Raw genomic sequence first — 18,709 nt, 5'->3', positions numbered from 1 at the left:
GTGCATAAGTGTGTGCATATACACAAAACTCATAACCATTTCTATATGCATCGTACAGATGTAAATGTTGAGGTCACTGTATTACAGGTATTTCAATAAAATAAGGGGCTATTCATATATTACTTAACACTATTTTCCCACTTAATTATTATTTACTTGATATTTTTAATATTATATATTATTATCCTCCATTATTATTGATATATAATTTACAATAAGTTGATATAATGATATACTAGTTCGAGGTTATATTGTGAGTGGTTGTATAATTTAGTGCACTTGTAAAATTCCTATCCTTCTCATCTGTCCCTTAGGACGGGTTGAGTCCCCTCCTAATGAGAGGTTACTGGGATATTAATGCAGCCAGTTTGCCACTCCTCTGCTGCATTCCCTAAGGGTGATATTCATAACTGTAATCCGTGTGTGTTCACACGGCCAGTTTGCCTGCTTGCAAGATGAAAAACCACAGATAAACTGGGGGGGGACTCTGCTGTCCATGCCGAAGACCAGCTAACTTGGCTATGGCTGGGAAAGATCCTTAAGCTCCTCATGTCGTCGACAAGAATCGAACCTAAGCCACTCCATCAAGAGGCATACGGTTGCAAAGTGCATAGCCACTAGGCTAACTGCACGGACTCTTGTAAAATTGGTGACTTTTATGTTTTATTCTGTTTTTTCATTAGAAAATTAGTGTATTATAGTGTATTAGTGTAAATTTTCATGTTTTTAGAGTATTTAGTGTATTTATAACTTTTATTGTGATATTGTCGGCATGGAACCGATGAACAATAGCTACAAAGACTACGCTGTCTGGAGATTTGAATTTCTGGAATTTTATTCGGTGCAGTGTGTGTGTGAGAAATGTATTCATCAAAAAATTTAAAGAATATGTGGAAGGAAATTGAAACTTGAGAGAGAGAGTATATATTAAGTGTTTCAAAAGTGAGTGTCTGTTAGAAGATGAGAACACAGAAAATACTGATGGCAAGATGTAAAATGATGTTATTAATGTTGAATGTCCAGCCATGGAAATAGAGGAGAATGAAATGGACATTAATAAAGAAACAGAGCGCTATTTCTTTGTTAATGTTACCCTTCATAGCACAAAGTGCAAATTGAAAAATTGTAAAAGTAGCAAAAGATTAGCAGGGCTGAAAAGAAAAAGAATAATAAAGACTGCTGAACAAATGACAGAACAAACAAGAAAAACAAGTTAAGGAGAAAATTATATATGGAGATTCGATGATCAGGGGTGTACTTAATGAAAGTGTGACAAAATCCTATTTCCCAGGTGCAAAAATTCATGATATTATCCATGCTATCTGGATGCAAAAAAGGTAAGTCAAAGGAAATGATTGTCTTGGTTGGTACAAATGATTTGAGAGGCAAGAAGTATTCTATGAGGGAGGATGTAAAAGAGTTGTTAGAAGAGGCAAAACTGAAGAGTGAGAAGGTGAAGATTATAAGTCTCCTACCACACTATGCTAGAGGCAAACTGAGAAGGAAGGCATTGGTAGCCAATGAGCCTAGATGTAGAATGTGCAGAAGGAATGATGTAGGATTTGTTAATCTGTGGTCTGTGTTTGACAGAAAGAAGGATTTGTACAATGCTGATGGACTGCATCTAAACAGTTTTGGTGTTAGGCATCTGGAGTGAGCTTTATTCACTGAGCATGCTGAAGCATGCACAAATTCAAGAAAACTTAAGCAATTAGGGTGAAAGCAAGTGAGTTTGAGGAGAGTGAGTGTGAAAATGACCAAGTGTGGAATCTAGTCTCTCAAGAAAAAATAATGAATAGGGTAGTCAATTCAGGAAGTAAAGGTGGGCAGGGGACTAAAGGATGATACAGTTTCTATGTACTAATGCCAGAAGTATCAGGAACAAGAGGGAGGAGTTTTTGACATTGGTTAGTGAAACCTTGCCAAAAGTTATATGCATTAGCAAGACTTGGCTAACAGCAGATGTAGTTACGGGGATTTCATGTGAAGGGTTTTAGTATTTTCAGGGAAGATAGAGAAGATAGGATGGGGGAGGAGTACTGCTGATGATAGCAGATGAATTTCAGCCAAAAAAAAATAGGATATGGGCAAGAGGGTGGCTGTTCATTTAAAACAATCTGGTGTGAGATTAAGGCCAGTAAGACAAAATATACAGTTGGTTGTTGCTATAGGCCAGAGAGTTTCACAGATGATCTGAAGACATGCATCGCCAAATTAGTACAATGAGTACAGTCAAGTGATTATTATGGGGGACTTCTACTATGGACATATCGACTGGTAAGAAGAAAAATCACATGACAGGAAGGAAAACGAAATTATACACTTATTAAGAAATAATTATTTAAGGCAGCATGTGATGGAGGAGAATAGGGGCATGAAGATATTGTACCTGGTCACATGATCAGAAGAGCTATCCATAACAAAGGTGACTATATTACCTCCAGTTGGTGAACATGTCCATGCAGTCTTGACTTGGAAGATTGTACATTATGAGGAATATTTGTCAAGAAGGAGTATGTGTGGAACTACAAGGCAGGTGATTATAACAAGCTTAGGAAGCAGCTTAAATCTGTGCCATGGCATAAAACACTGCAGGGTATGGTTGTTAGTAGTGCATGGGACATAGTTAAGGGCCATCAAGAGGAAGCAGTGTTAAATTGTATACTTAGGTTAAGGAGGATTATTCGGTCAGAGTTAGACAGATGAGTAGCATCATTAAGCACAAGCTGCAGAAGAAGAAAATGCTGTGGAGGGTATATAAAGAGAAGGGTGACCAGCATGGCGAGGAAGGCAAAATAAGATTAAGAGAAGAATTTAGCCAAGCAGGCCAAAGGAAATCCCAAAGTGTTCTTTGGTTATGTGGCAAGTAAGAGGAAGAATAACTAAGGAAGATTAACTTTAATGAGTGATGTTGGTCATGAGGAGACAGAAGCAGATAAAATAGTTGAGTTACTGAGTGACCACTTTGCAAGGGTATGTTATCCTAGTGAGATTACTACTTACACCTATGTGACAGACACTAATGTGAGAACAGAGGTGGATGAATTTGGAAGTTCTTAGGATATTGCAGAATCTCAGTGTAAATAAGGCTTACTTATTTTAATCATGGAACTCTTTTCACTTTGATAAAAAATTTTGGAACCATGATAATTTTTACTGATTATAAAAAAAAAAAAATCAAAAATAATTTATTGAAAATACATAAAAAAAAGATTAATAATGGAAAAGCAAATATTATTAATTCAAACTGGTACTTAATGTGAAAGGATTACACTTCTTTTCTTTCAATATTCTTCAAAAATTTGGTTTAATTGTGGACAGCTGAATTCTAATATCAGGAGTAGCATCCAACTTACTTCTGTATTTTGTTTTTGTTACAGTTTAGAGTGAACATCCACTTTCACATAAATAGGTGATACTAAATGGCAACAGGCAACAAATTGCCTTTTTTTTTTTAATAAATTTTGATATTTTTTTAAGTCACACCAAACTCATTTAATGAAACTTCATTGAAGTTAACTTTTATTTGGCTGTTTGATGTCAGGTCGATAAGATGTTCATATTCTGAAATAGATAGTTCCTCTGGTTTTTCTTTAATATTGAAAGGATTAAACACCCAATAGTTTGTCGTGTTTTTAGTAGACGAAGTATTCTTTCAATGCCACATTTATTGATTTTAGATGAAATAATTTCTTTTCAAATTTCTTCATCAATTTCATATTCAATTTTCCTGTAAAAAGTCATTTAAAGTTGGAAATGGATCCATATTATTTTTTTCAATAGCCATGGTCCAGTATTGTAATTTCATAAAAATTATCATAATTTATCTTTTGTGTTGAAAATATTTACATTTTTTTCCTCGAAGAGAGAGAAAAAGAAACATCATTCAGTTTCATGAATATATCTGCCAGATAAGCAATTATCTGACAGACTCAACCATGAAACGTTTCTAAAGCAATCTGCTAATAGAAATTTATCATTGTTTAAGACTAGGGTGAGTTCTTCTTGTAATTCAATCTGACAAGAACCCTGCCACGTGACAGCCATCTAATTTCAGTATGTACCAGCAAAGATGTATGTTGGCTGTCCATATCTTCACATATAATTTTGAATAATCTTGTTTTTAACGGTCGTGTTTTCGCAAAGTTAATAATTTTCACTGCTTCATCTAAAATACATTTTAAAGATGAAGGAATATTATGAGAAACCAATGCATGTCTATGAAAAACGCAGTGACTACTCATACACATTTTAGCAACATTTTTAATTCATATTACTACCTCTTTCACAGGTCCTATCGTTGACTTCACCCCATCGCTACATATATAGACACATTTCTTCCAACTTATTCCACGAATCTTCATAAAACTGCCGATACCTTTAAATATCATTTCTCCTTTTGTATTGGTTTGTAAATTTTCACAGAGTAACATGTTGTCTTCAAGAGAATTACTGTAATAATAATGAACAAAAACTAATAAAATTGATGTTTGCAAACATCCATTGTCTCATCTAATTGTAAAGAGTAAGTACTCATGACTGAAGTCTTAAAATAAGTTCCTGCTCAATATCCTCAGCCATATCATGAATTCTGTGTGAAACTGCATTGTTTGAGAAAGAAATTTTATCAATTTGTTGATAGGATTTTTCATCGAACATACACTGAACATCTTTGTTGCATGGTTTTATAAGACTTTCAGAAATTTATGCACTTTACCTGCGAGCACTATATGCTAGCTTATTTTGTAGGAAGCCATTGTTGTCCTTTCATTATCTGACATCATTTTCGACATAAAATGTTTAGTTCTGTCAAGAGACTCGAGTTTCCTTAAAAAATATTTGACATCTTTATTTTTATATTCTGAATGGTTCGTTTCAAAATGTCTGCACAATTTATCTGGTGCTAATGAATTATTTGATAAGATCTTATTGCACAATATACATATCGCATCAAGGACCTTGGGATTTCCTGTCGTGAATCTCAGTGAAGTCATATTTACATTTTTTGACTTAGCGATAAAGTTTTTTTTATTAGAGCTCATTTTAATTAGAGCTCAAAAATTAATTTTATTGTGAAACCTAGAATTCCACAGAACACAAGTTGGGAACCACTGCTCTGTACAAATCCCAAATCCAACCAACACTGAATACTGTTCTCACATATGGGTGGTGCACCTAAGACCCAATAAAAATTCTTGATGCTGTTCACATAAGGGAAGTCTGGTTGATAAATGACACTTCTCTTACAGACTCTCTTCAGTCACTATCCCATAGAAGATCAATTTCTGCATTAGAAATATCTGTAGATATTCCCATGGCCATTGCTCAGCAAAAATAGAATCCATTATATCTCACATTTCTGACAGATCTACAGGAACTCATACTACAGCTGCTCAGTATCCTTTTACTATTGAACCCAAACCTGCTACTCCCAATCAACTTTCATTCCTTCCACCTCAATTCTGTGAAACAGTCTCCCTCATGAAGCATTTCCAAAAGACTACGATCTTCAACAGCTCAAGAAGAATATCAACAGATTACTGTATTACTGACCCTGCCCTCACAGGGAATCCATTTGCTATAGGCTCTTCTGCCTTTCATGTATGGGATAAATATATTTTAAATGAAAACAACTACCTTGAGCAGTATATAATAGAGAGCATGTGCGGATTGGGCATCTGAGATTATTTCATTCAGATGATACTGAATCTATCCAGTAAGTGGCCATAAAGTGATCACTTCAGTGGTAGGAAGCCATGTGAGGATTTCTGTAAGGAAAGGACATGTGGAGCTACAAAAACTGTTGGTTGCAGAATGTTCAGGAAACAACCTGGAGCTACAGTATGGAATGAGGAGTTGGGTGGACAGTAATCAAGAACATTGCAGTAGCAATGTCTGAATTTACGTCAAATACAGGAGATTAAATAGAGTAAGTGTAAAATGGATGAATAAAAAAATTAAGCATGTAATCCAGAAGACGAAGGGGGCATTATGGAAGCAACATAAGATGAATGGTAATAATTAGTTGCATTAAAGAATATGAAGAGCAGAACAAGAAGGTGACTTGGATGGTAAGGAAAGCAAAAATGCAGTATCAGCAAATATTAACCAATCAGGCCAAGAAAAATCCTGGTAGACAGCAGTAGAAAAAAGAATGATTATGGGAGAATATTAGTTGGTGATAATGGTAACCACTGCAGAGGACAAAGCAATGACATTTAATGTATTTCATCCTCTAAGTGTGGCACATAAAGCAAAGTTTGAATGCAGAAGGAATTGGAGAGGAGTAACTATGGTGAATAAGCAAAAAATATAAGAGAAATTAAGCAAATTTAATGTTAATAAAGTGGTTGGACTTATGACATATCAGTATGTTAAAGGTATGCATAACTGGCATCAAATACTTGTTTAAATAGTCTTGCAATGGGCACAAGTACCAAAGCAGTGGAAGAAAGGCAAAATCTGTTACAGGGAGCTCATATTTTAGCAATCTATTTGTTTTCCAGATTTGTAGTTCAGCATATAACCCAAGTGAAACATCCATATAGTTTGCTACTTCTCAGGTCAGTATGGCACAATCAGTGTCAACTGGTGTCAAAGCAGTCACATCTTAACTGAGATGCTTTCTGATGCCAGGATCAAATCTAACACTCTTTGTCCTTGAGTTTCTTCTTTCACATGCTGCTTGAGAAAGTTGTCATGCAACAGCCCAAATTCTTCTTCATTCTTATCATGAGTTTTCTCTGCTACCCAATCAATATTCAGATAATTTCAGTCACCCATAATAATTACTAGTTTAGTACCCACTAGGCAGAGTAATTTGGTGATGCATCTCTTCATTCCCAACAAATGAATTCCTGTGATTTCTTAACTAATTGTCTTAAAGTGAAAATCTGATCCTGACAACCTCTATTTGACTTAAAACCACCTTTATACGTCTAAGTTTCCCTTCCACAATTTTTCTTCACCTTTTCTCAAATATACTTGTATAAATCTTACCAGGAATACCTCAGTAAGGAAATTCCTCTCTAATTCTCACATTCACTTCTGTTGCCTTTAGTCTGGTTCTATGAGAGCTATACTTCAATCATCTGGAATGTGATTCCCACTCATGAAAGGCTATAGGCCTATTGTACATTAGTACCGTGAGCAGGCTAAGAACTTTTTTTTCTATTGATAAATTTTTATAATTTTTTTGTATTTTTATTTATTTTTTACATAGTCCAGAAACCCTGCTCTAGAGACCAAACATGAAACTTTTTCAAGCCACTTCAAGCCTCAAAAAAATCAGGTGGTCTCACACCAGGTGATGAAATTCATCTTCCACCTCAAGACAATCACAAACATCCATGCCTAAAGCAGGATTTGAACCCATGACCTATTGGTTGGAAAGCAGATGTGCTAACGATTCAGCCAACTAGGCTGGCATAACGCCTATTATGTTGATGGTTATGTTGATAACACCTATTATATTGATCTGGTACTTATCCAATTCTTCTGTTGGTTCCATTTATTTTCTGTAAACCTTCTTATGTTTATGGTGCAAATCTTGAGCCCTGCTGATGTTGAGATAAAGATTGTTCCAGTGGCTGACTTTTTTCTGTTCATGCTGGTTCCTTGACAAAAACAGCAGGGACTTTAACCAGGAAACGTCCCAGTTGTCATGAGATTCCATCATGTAATATAATCATTGTATTTTAAGTGAATAACAATACAATTTGGTCAGCTAAATCCCAAATTGCCAGCCAATACTTATATATGTTCAATATCCACATAGGTATTTACTAACAAAGTACCTCACAAGAAGTTGAGAGCTGGACATCAGATCAGAAGCCCAGATTGGTTCTCCACATTCCTTAAAAGGCTACATGGAGGTCTTCTCCCAGTTATCCAGTTTTGACCTTTAAGTACCTTACTCATCATCTGCATGTTATCTTATAGCTCCTCTATTACACGAAAGACCTTCAACTACAAGAGATATAGCCATTAAAATTATTTTAATAAGTGTTATATCAAACAAATTATACAACAAATACGTAAGCAAAATTGATATATAATTTGTTTAATATAACAGTTATTAAAATAACCATGTTGAAAACTGTGGTCAAATTTCATTTTTCTTATGTTTTTGTGAAGTTATGCCACATTAGCAATTCAAACAACTGATATTTAAAATGACTGCTAAGAAAATTAGTCATTTTAATTATACATCATACCCCGAAGTTACGCGGTCGGTGGGACCAACAAAAAGCGCATAAGTCGAATTCGCGTAACTCGGGGTATAATTTTGCATGTAATTTATATATACAAACATACAAAATATTAGTTAATTGGGACCAAAGGTTTACAAAAACACCCATATTTTTTAATAAATATAATCACATAATTGTAGTTTTTCGTACATAAAAAAAGAAAGTTATTTCGATGTCGATGGTTTCATAAAATCTAATAGATTCGTCTGATGGCATAATGTTTTCTTCTTCTCGAGCAAAATTTCTTCATAGCAAGCTAATGATTTTTTTATTCCTTGCCTTGTGGCTACAATTCGTTCCTCGTTAGTATCTATGTAAATCTTTCTTTTATGATTGTTCTTACTGTGGATTCCTGTAGATCAAACTTCTTTGCTAGCTCATAAATTTTCATTCTGCCTTTAAAATCCTTAATAATGTTGAGTTTTGTTCCCAAAGTCAATGTTTTTCTTTTCTTGCTAGCTGTAGAAGAATCGGACTTGCTTCTTTTGGACGACATTATTAGTTTTTATGTGATACAATTTTTATCAAGAACATAACATTAAACAATCGCAAGGTTTGTAGACTATAAAAATCGTTACAATAAATAACGGAAAAAAACTCACATAGAAAGATTATTTATTAGTATAATTTTCGCCTGTGTGTCACAGGCATCCTCAGTACATTAAGCTCAAAATTAAACACTAACTGACAATTCCAAAAAGCGCCACCTAAGTAGCTGGTTTAAGATAACTAAAAAGGTCAATAACTTTCCTAAAAAAAGTTATTCCGCTTTTTGGAATTGTCAGTTAGTGTTTAATTTTGAGCTTAATGTACTGAAGATGCCTGTGATACACAGGCGAAAATTATACTAATAAATAATCTTTCTACGCGAGTTTTTTTCCGTTATTTATTGTGTACCGATATGTCTACTCACGGTTTACCTCTTTTAAAACTTATAAAAATCATGTATGAATGGAGACTGCACGAACCACGTCATTGCTTGTTCACAACATGTGCGACACTGGAGAATGCAGTAGGTGCAGGAAAGATACGACTAGTGATGAGGCGTGAAGTGGGACGGGAATACGTACATATAAGAAACCGCATAACTCCGGATTCGCATAAGTCGGGGTAGCGTAAGTTGGGGTATGACTGTACTTGTATCTGAAATGAATTAATTTATAAATTACTATATAATTAAAAATGACAAGCTTATGAAATGCTATAATTGGTCAGCCTACAAACTTATCAGTTCAAATTTTACCTCTCTTCACAAATGCTTCAATGAATTCTTCATCAATTAGAACATGAAGTGGAAGTCTTTCTATAACTATATAATGGCCCTGTTCTTCAGATAACAAAATGTCAATTTCAGCAGGAAGAAATGATGCACCAGGCAACAGGATATGAATCTGAAATTTTAATAAAATTATTATCTAAACTTTTGCCAATCTAATGTGCTATAGATTTATAACCATTAATGGGTAGGACTGTACTATAAAAACAACCCTACTACTTTTTTAAAAAGGTTTTTATGCAAGTTTTTATTCCTTGAGTGATTTTAAGCAAAAAAAAAAAAGATCATATCAACACAGGTCTGATTTTAAATGGGTGGGAATGACATCATTTCATGTTTCTGCTGCTAGTAATTGTAGTACTTCCAGGATGCACATATCATGTCTAGTTACATAGTCTAGTTCCAAGTGTTTTCAAGGCTTGAAAAGAGTTATCGTGTGTTATTTCATTTGAAAAGTATAATATATAAAGCTAGACAATCTCAGAAGGTCTGAATCTCAGCTTCTGAGATTCAGACCTTCTGAGTTAAAACTTATCTCAGTGATTCTGAATCTCAGAATCAGTGAGATAAGCTTTAATATGAATGAAAAAAGGAATAGGCCTTCTATTGACTGCAAGTACTACACAATTACTATTACAATCCACTTCTGAAGATAAGCTGTATTTTAACGTATGTCCACGATATTTCAAAAAGAAAGCAAGTCAGTAATCCAACTTATATACCTTCCCCTCCCCCATCCTTTCAGGAAGGTATCAGGGTCTGTTTTTTTTTTGTGTGTGTTTGCTGTTTTAAGTCACTATGTTCTCATTCTCCTTTATTCTCAGTCACTATGTTATGTTTACAGCATTCCATATTCTTGCAAAAGCTACTGCGATAAAACGTAATAGTCATAAGAAATCAAACGAGATGAACACAATTGCATTTGGTTTCTTCATCAGAACAAGCTGAGTTTTATTTCTATTTAAAAAACAGTGATGATTACAGACTTACACATCATCATCAGCGTTCTTTAAATTTTAGCACCACCATACCAGCAAAATCTTAATAGAAATGATGCTACATTTCTCTTCCAGATATAAGAAATGATTATAAGTGGAACTTTTTTTACCACAACTACAGTAAATCTTCATCATCATCATCAAATTCCTGTCATGTACCCTCAAGGGGTGTACAGGATATGATAGCACTACATGAAAAAAATTACATCATTATTAATTTCCTATCTATAATTTTCCTCCAAATCAGTCTGTTACATGTCAAGACTCCAGCATTATCAGATTTTATATTTCTATCGTCTAAGGCACTTTGTACCGTATCAATCCACCTATATCTTGGTCTTCCTCTGGGTCGTTTTGCTGCCAACCTGGCAGAGAACACTTGTTTTGCTAATCTTTCTTCACCCATTTTGTTTAAGTGACCATACCACCTGAGATTAGCTCTGCTAATGCATTCCTGGATACAGACAATGTCAAGTTCTTTCCTAATATCCTCGTTTTTAATATGATATTGCCATTGATGCCATCTGTTCAGGCCTATAATCTTTCTCAGGACTCTCATATCTGTGGTCTCTAGTCTTTGGTCAAGTGTTTTACTTCTGACCCAGCTCTCAGATCCATAAGTTAAAACTGGTTTGAACACGGTCTTGTATACAGCTAATTTAGTGTTCCCACTAATTTCTCTCTTATTCCATATGAATTTATTCAATTGACATCCCACCATACCAGCTTTGCTGATTCTGTTGTCTATTTCTATATTTAATTTACCATCTTCAGTAAAAATTGTGCCTAAATAGCTGAAATGTTTTACTTGTTCCACAGGTTCTCCATTCACAACACAGTTGACATTTTCAATGATTCTGCCTATTTTCATTGTCTTTGTCTTTTTATTGCTGACCTTCATACCATATCTATTACAACATTTATTCAATTTAGTCAGAGAATCTTGCAGACTTGTAGCACATTTATTTAGAAGTATAACATCATCTGCATAGAGCTGACATTAACATCTCTAATTTTCATATCATGTTTAATACCACTTTCTTTCATAATGTGATCCATATAGATAATGAATAACAGAGGGGATAATGTACATCCTTGTCTTACACCAGATTTAACATTAAACCAGCTTCCTGTACTTCCTTCAATTCTAACTGCTGACTTACAACTCAAATAAAGACTAAGTATTGCTTAATATAATGCCCCATTGACACCATATAACAGCAGCGTATTGAATAGCTTCTCTCTTGGCACCTTGTCATATGCCTTTTCCAGATCGACAAAACTTAAATACAGATCTTTGTTATATTCCCATGCTTTCTCGACTATTTGTCGTAAAGTGAAGATCTGATCCTGACAGCCTCTATTTGGCCTGAATCCAGCTTGTTCTTCACCAAGCTTTTCTTCCACAATTCTTCTCAACTGTTTCTCAAGTACACTTGCATAGATCTTGCCAGGAACACTCAGTAGGGAAATACCTCTGTAATTCTCACATTCAGTTTTATTTCCCTTTTTATATATGGGTACGAATATCATCTACTCCTGCTGCCTTTCCACATTTCAAGCCTTTGATGACCTTTTTCTACTTCAAGTATGGATATGTATTCCTGACTGCATGCCTGGTCAGTGTTTTTTACCACTGTGCTCACTGCTTGTTTCATTTAGCAGTTTTTCAAAGTAATTACTCCATACTTCAAGGATATCTTTTTCTCCCGTTTTCATGTCACCTTTATCATCTCTAACTCTTTTACAGCACTCTTTCCTCCATTCTTAAGCTTCTTGAACAACCGCCAGAATATTTTGCAACCTTCTTGATATTTATTTTCTATATTCTTGCCAAAGTCCTCCCGTGACTTTTGTTTAGCTAGTTTTACACAGTGTTTAGCATTCTTGCATTTGTCTCTATATTCTCTAAGAGCACATGCTGACTTATTTGACAGGAACTTTTGGTATGCTTTCTTCTTTTCCTTCACTGCCTCTTTAACTTCCTGTGTCCACCAGGGAGTTCTGATTTTTTTATCCTTACAGACAACCTCACCACATGCCTCTCTGGCAGAATCAATCAATGTTTTCTTCAGAATTTGCCACTGAATCTCCAAGGTTTGATTTCTGTTCTCAAACTCTTTCATTTTTTCTTCAATAATCTTTGTGTATTTTAGTCTACAATTCACATCTGAGAGCTGCTCAACTTTTATTCGCTTTAAAACTTTCTTACATGTTATTCTTTTCAATGTGAAATTCAATTTTATCCTGCTCAAGACTAAATAGTGATCACTTCCAATTTCAAATCCTCTGTACACTCTGGTGTCCTGCACCAGGGAGAAAACATCACTATCAACAATAACATAGTCAATGAGACTTTTCTTATTCCTAGCCTCTTCTCTCCATGTGAATTTGTGCACATTTTTATGTTGGAACATGGTGTTAGTAATAACCAGTCCATGTCCTGAGCAGAAATCCAACAGATATTTGCCATTATTATTAGCTTTGCTCTTTTCTCCAAATTTTCCCAAAATATTTTTATATGTCTCACAATCATTTCCTACTCTACTATTTAGATCCCCAACAAGGACCAACTTTTCATTTTTTTTTTGTGTCAGTTGCTTTTTCTAAAGCCTCAAAAAATTCCTCCACTTCTACCTTAGTAGAACCTTCTGTGGGACCATAGGCACAAATAAGTCTCATTGTCCAGTTCCCCATTCTCATATTTGCCTACATTACTCTACTTGAGACTGACTGCCATTCAAGAAGATTAGCCTCGTATTTTGTGTTGAATAGTATGGCTACTCCTTCTTTTCCTTGATTGTCATTGCCTGAATATAACATTTTGTATTTATTGCTCAGAACAATCTCACCAGTTTTGGTCTTTTTTGTTTCAGTCACCCCTATTATGTCGATCTGGTACTTATCTAATTCCTCAGCTAGCTCCATTTCTTTGCCATTCAGGCTTCTTACGTTGATAGTACCGATCTTTAACTCTGGTGATGTTGAGTTGGGGTTTGTTTTCAGATTTGTTCCAGTAGCTGACTTTTCGCTGTTTGCCCTGGTTCCCTGGTGAAAACAACGGGGGCCTTGTTTAACCGGGCGACGCTCCAGCCAGCATGAAATTTTGTCATGTTGTACCATCATTCTATATTTTGGTTTAACCAATAAGAATACAATTTGGTCGGCTAAATCCCAAATTGCCAGCCCATCCTCTTCCGTTCAGTATCCAAGTAGATACCCAACAGGGTGCACCACGAGAAGGTGAGGATTGGACATTAGGTCAGAAACCCTGGTCGGTTCTCTGCATTCCTTTAAAGGCCATGTGGAGGTCTCCTCTCAGTTATACAGCTTTGACCCTTAAGCACCCCTACAGTAAGTCAATCATCCTATTTCTCTAACAAAAACAGTTACAACTATTACACTGAACTATGTATGCCTATTAAAGTTCAATTGTTTTCAACTAATTATTCAACTAATTTTCTTATTATCATTATGTGAAACTTCCATCTAAGAACTCAATCATGGGAGAGCATTCTAGACCCATACAACTCATCATTTCAATACTTAATCTTTCATCTACACACACTACATAATCTACTACCCACTGATAATGATCTATGGGTGATTTGCCTATGCAGGATGAAAACCTCCTGAAGTTTCCAGGAGAGAAACAACCAGCTAACTCAGCTTCAACTGAAAAAGTCCAAGACAAAAATTGAATTCAGGTCTTTTCCAATTGAAGGGCACAATATCCAACTAGTCTTACAACTGATAGTTGTAAGACTAGTTGGATATAAATTGATGTAGCAGTTGGATATAAATTGATGTAGCAGTTGGATACTAGTTGGATATAGCAGTTGATTTTGTTTTATATCTGTTTAAGTTTATTCCAACAGTAAGTAGACATGAAAGTTTCAAAACCTGCACTGAAGCAAAGATGGCTCGAAAAGAATAAGTTTATGATCTATGTGGATGGAAGCTGATGTATTTGAAATGTAACTTGGCTAAAGGATTAAAATAAGAATATAATTTAGTTTGTTTAAATTCATTTGATCACACACCACCAATCTGATCCAGAGTATTTTATTTTATTAAATAAGATGATCCACCTTTTTGTTACTTGTATATGGAAAATATATGACTTCTGCATTAATTCAACCTTGGTATTTTCTGGATCTAGTTCCCACTGATGAAACCTCAAGTAAAGGTCAAAACAGGTCTGGGTAGTGAGCCTTCCCATAATGCATAACAATATACACATATAAAACAGTATCCCATACATGTTAGATACTAAAGCAACTTATGTGATGTTAACAGCCTCTATATACAAGTGAAGATCGTGAAGATACTTCATATGCAAAATTTGTTTGCTTACACCTGGGTAAAGGATTAAATAAGAATACAATTTATTGACAAGTATAATTTAATATGTTTAATGGATATTTTTACAACACTCAAAAAGAATTAAAATAGACTTTAATGCTTCCTATATTTCGTCCTAGTCACTAGGACATCTACGGGGATTACAAAAAAATTAATGTAACATATGCACAAATAACAAACAATACTAAGCCCAACCACGTGGGTGACACTGTTTCCTCTACACACGTATTCTAATCATCCATGGAGAAGAACTAGCACGCAAATCCAAGCAATACGGTAAGTCAAAACTATGAAGAGTGTCACCAACGTGGTTGGGCTTAGTATTGTTTGTTATTTGTGCATATGTTACATTAATTTTTTTGTAATCCCCGTAGATGTCCTAGTGACTAGGACGAAATATAGGAAGCATTAAAGTCTATTTTAATTCTTTTTGAGTGTTGTAAAAATATCCATTAAGCCTCCAACATGATGTCCTCACAGCACTTAAGCCTCTACACACGTATAATTTAATATGAATGAAAAGGATGAGCTCAATCTAAATTATCATTAGAGGATGTTAGCTGAAGCTATGAAAGGATAATTGCATGTTTATGGAGAAAAAAAAAAGTGCAGTGTATCTTATAAAATCACTCCACTAAACTCAATGAGATAAGTTTAAGCCAGTTATTTCTGTTAAAATTGAATATCTATGGACACTTAAGTTTTCTTGAGTCTTTTATGAGAACTCATTCTAACATTGACATTTAAATCTTTCCGTGTTGGAGAGAGGTTCTCCCCATGAGATCTGGTGATCTGTATCCATGGCATGGTCTGCCACCTTGGAATGACCATAGTATAGATGGACATATTTTCTGTGTTTTTCTAGTTGGGTATTGGCAATTTTTTCAAATTTGTCCAAAGTATTTAAGCTTGCAGACCAGGAAAGGGGGGGAGGGGATAGATCTCAGGATGGTGCAGAATAGCATCTTTCTTGGGCAGATAATAGTAGCTAATTTTTGTTAAGGCCTGAAGGAGGTCTGTACATTACACTTTAATTTTGTTTAATTATGTGCAATTTTTTGTACTCTGGATTTTGATAAGAGAAGCAGATTGAAAGCATGGCAATTCCCCCCCCCCTGCTAATCTTTATATAGAACATTTTGAAAACATGGTCTAAAACTGCCCATCCCAAACCCAAAATCTGGCTGATTTTGGGTTTGGGACAGGCAGTCAATATATTGACATATATACACTGACAATATATTCTCCATTTGGCCACATGGTGGGGATATATTAGAAATATTTTTAGCATACCTCAACAGTCAACACCCAAGGATCTATTTTGCCAATGAAAAGGAAAACAATAACTGTCTACCCTTCCTTGACACTCTAGTTATCTGGATACCCAATGGATCCTTATCCTTTCAGTCAGCAGAAAATCTACCCACACTGGAAAGTAAATCCACTACCTATCACATCACCATCCCTCCCAGCAAAATGATGTTATCAAAACCTTAGCAAACAGAGCTAGAACCATCTGCTTGGACCACATTAGCTTCTCCACTGAAATCAATCATGTTCAGGACACACTTTTAGCCAATGGTCCCCCCCCCCACACACACTAGCAAAATCAACAGAGCTCTCTGCCCAATCCCCCCCACCACAAAAAATTCATTGCCATCCCCTACATCTGGGACACTTCAGAAAATACTGCAAGCATTCTTAAAAAGTATAACATCCTTCAGGCTTTACCAAAAATTAGCTACCCTTACACACTCGCTTAAAAATCCTATCCACCATGTGGACCATTGTGGGATATACAATATTTCTTGCTCTTGCAAGCTTAAATTACTTTGGACAAATCACAAGAAATGCCAATATACATCTAGAAAAATAGAAAATATGTCCATCAGTCATTCTACGGTAGCAGACCTTCTATGGATAGATCACCAGATCCAATAGAAAAATCTCCCTCTTATACAGAAAGAGATTTAAATCAGAGAGGAAGACTATTCTGGAATCTGCCATAGCACTACAGCATTCCCAAACGTAAACAAATTTGGCTGAATTACACTGCCAAGCAAGTGTCCATCAGCATACCCATGGAGGATACCACTGAAGACTACAAGCCTGCCTTTCCCAGTTAGTCTGTTTGCCTTCATACTAGTGTGCCTACATATATGCTCAATATATTTCTTTGTGCTCATGAAAATGCATTGGTGCCCAAGGTGAAATAATGGCTTAGTAATCTAATGAGCTAAATATGCTTAATTATTAATTTTAGATTTCTGTTTTGTTTTGTTTTTCCCACTAAACATCAATATGAGTTATCAGATTCCTTTTGCCAAAGTACCCTGACGTTCTTCTAAGCAGCAGCTCAATCACCTTATCAGATCAATGAAAGAAAGGTGAATGAATAGAGATAAATTTGTGGATATGACAATGCATTAAGGTTATCAATCAGATAAAGTAAAGATGTCAGCATGTGTACAGCATGGGATGTGACCAGCACACCCATAGAGTATAGAAGTATGTTTTCCAAAGTGCCTTAGATATAAGAATTTGGTTATTTAAAGATCAGATAAATGAGACAACTGAATTTGATCTCTGCCAGTTGACAATCCAATTCACTAGCCAATTCTGAAACATTAAGGAAGTTTAAATATCAATTTGTCATGCAGCAATCTGTCAATGTTTTTGCAAAGTCCAAAAAAAATCCCACAATCTCCCTGACTACTCTTGTTACTCTGTTATAAATGCAGCCAGGTTAGTAAAACGCAACCACCTTTAATGAATCCATTATGCACTCAATAAAACAATTTCATCGTTATCTGCTAATTCTGTATAACGGCCTTAAACTTTTCTAAAATCTCAACTAACACTGAATAACTGGAAATTTATCTATAGTTTTTAATGCTTCCATTTTTAAATGTACTTTTACCATTATCATATATTTCGAGTAGGAGAAAATATTATTAAACTATGAATGCCACCAATCACTTTATTAATACGTGACACTTGGTTTTGAGTATAAATATTGTGCCTAACTGGTATAAAATAATGAGTATACTTATTATCATTCATGAGAGTAGGTTATAATATCATATAGAAGACTTTTTATTATCTTTTTCTTCGTTAGTTAAAAAGTAAGTTATAGTTATTTTTATTTAGTTCTATTTTTTATTTATTTATTTTTCTGGTAGATATATTAAGAAAATACAGATACATATATGACTTGCAACAGACGTATACATTAAATGTATATGTCTGTTAATTAAATGTATACGTTGGTGGTTAACTACATGAAGAACATGTATTATATAATACGTAAGCACAGACATTATTTGCTTGCAATTCCACGGTGGTACCAAGTAATAAAATGTATGCAAGACATTATTACAATAATATGTCATTACCAATCGATTGAATATTTGTTCTTCGATCACTTTTTCAAATTTAGGAGATGATATACTGGACGTAAAATAAGTTTTGGAAAATAAAGGGTTAGGAAATAATGCCATATCTGATACAAAGTTAGGAAACACGCCGTTCTACTATATTCCAAGTGCAGAAACCACGTTGGTTCTAAGAAACGTGCCGCTCTCCGATATCACGTGACTGACGTCAACATGAAAGGCTACTTTCATTATCGTTATGGATGTGTTAGTGCTCATCTTCGGAATTATGGTTTGATTTTTTCTATGGTGATATTATTATTTTTTTTTATTTTGTCTGTTTATGAAGGAAGATGGTGGGACTGATATTATGCTTTGTTTTTATTCTGTTTATTAGTTTTACGGTAGCTGTTTTCTTTCATTATTATTATTATTATTATTATT

General features: G+C 34.8%; 1 protein-coding gene across 2 annotated transcripts in view; it reads right to left on the bottom strand.

Moving 5' to 3' along the window:
• The window catches only part of LOC150100888 (ribonuclease P protein subunit p40-like), a 112,062-nt gene extending 93,650 nt beyond the window's left edge, over positions 1-18,412 (bottom strand). For both annotated transcript variants that reach the window (XM_090402026.1, XM_090402028.1), the window contains exons 1-2: positions 18,287-18,412; positions 9,496-9,643 (exon numbers count right to left, since the gene is read on the bottom strand). In XM_090402026.1, coding sequence (XP_090258152.1) covers positions 9,496-9,643; positions 18,287-18,391 — 253 coding nt within the window. In that variant the 5' untranslated portion in view covers positions 18,392-18,412. The remainder of the gene's footprint in view (positions 1-9,495; positions 9,644-18,286) is intronic.
• Between the last annotated feature and the right edge of the window lie 297 nt (positions 18,413-18,709).

Source organism: Typopeltis vanoorti, chromosome 12 (assembly GCF_054136105.1).
Source record: "Typopeltis vanoorti isolate ZY-2024b chromosome 12, IOZ_Tvanoo_1.0, whole genome shotgun sequence".
Taxonomy (NCBI): domain Eukaryota; kingdom Metazoa; phylum Arthropoda; class Arachnida; order Uropygi; family Thelyphonidae; genus Typopeltis; species Typopeltis vanoorti.
Note: the sequence above shows the minus strand (reverse complement) of the source record. Positions and strands in the feature narration are given on the sequence as shown.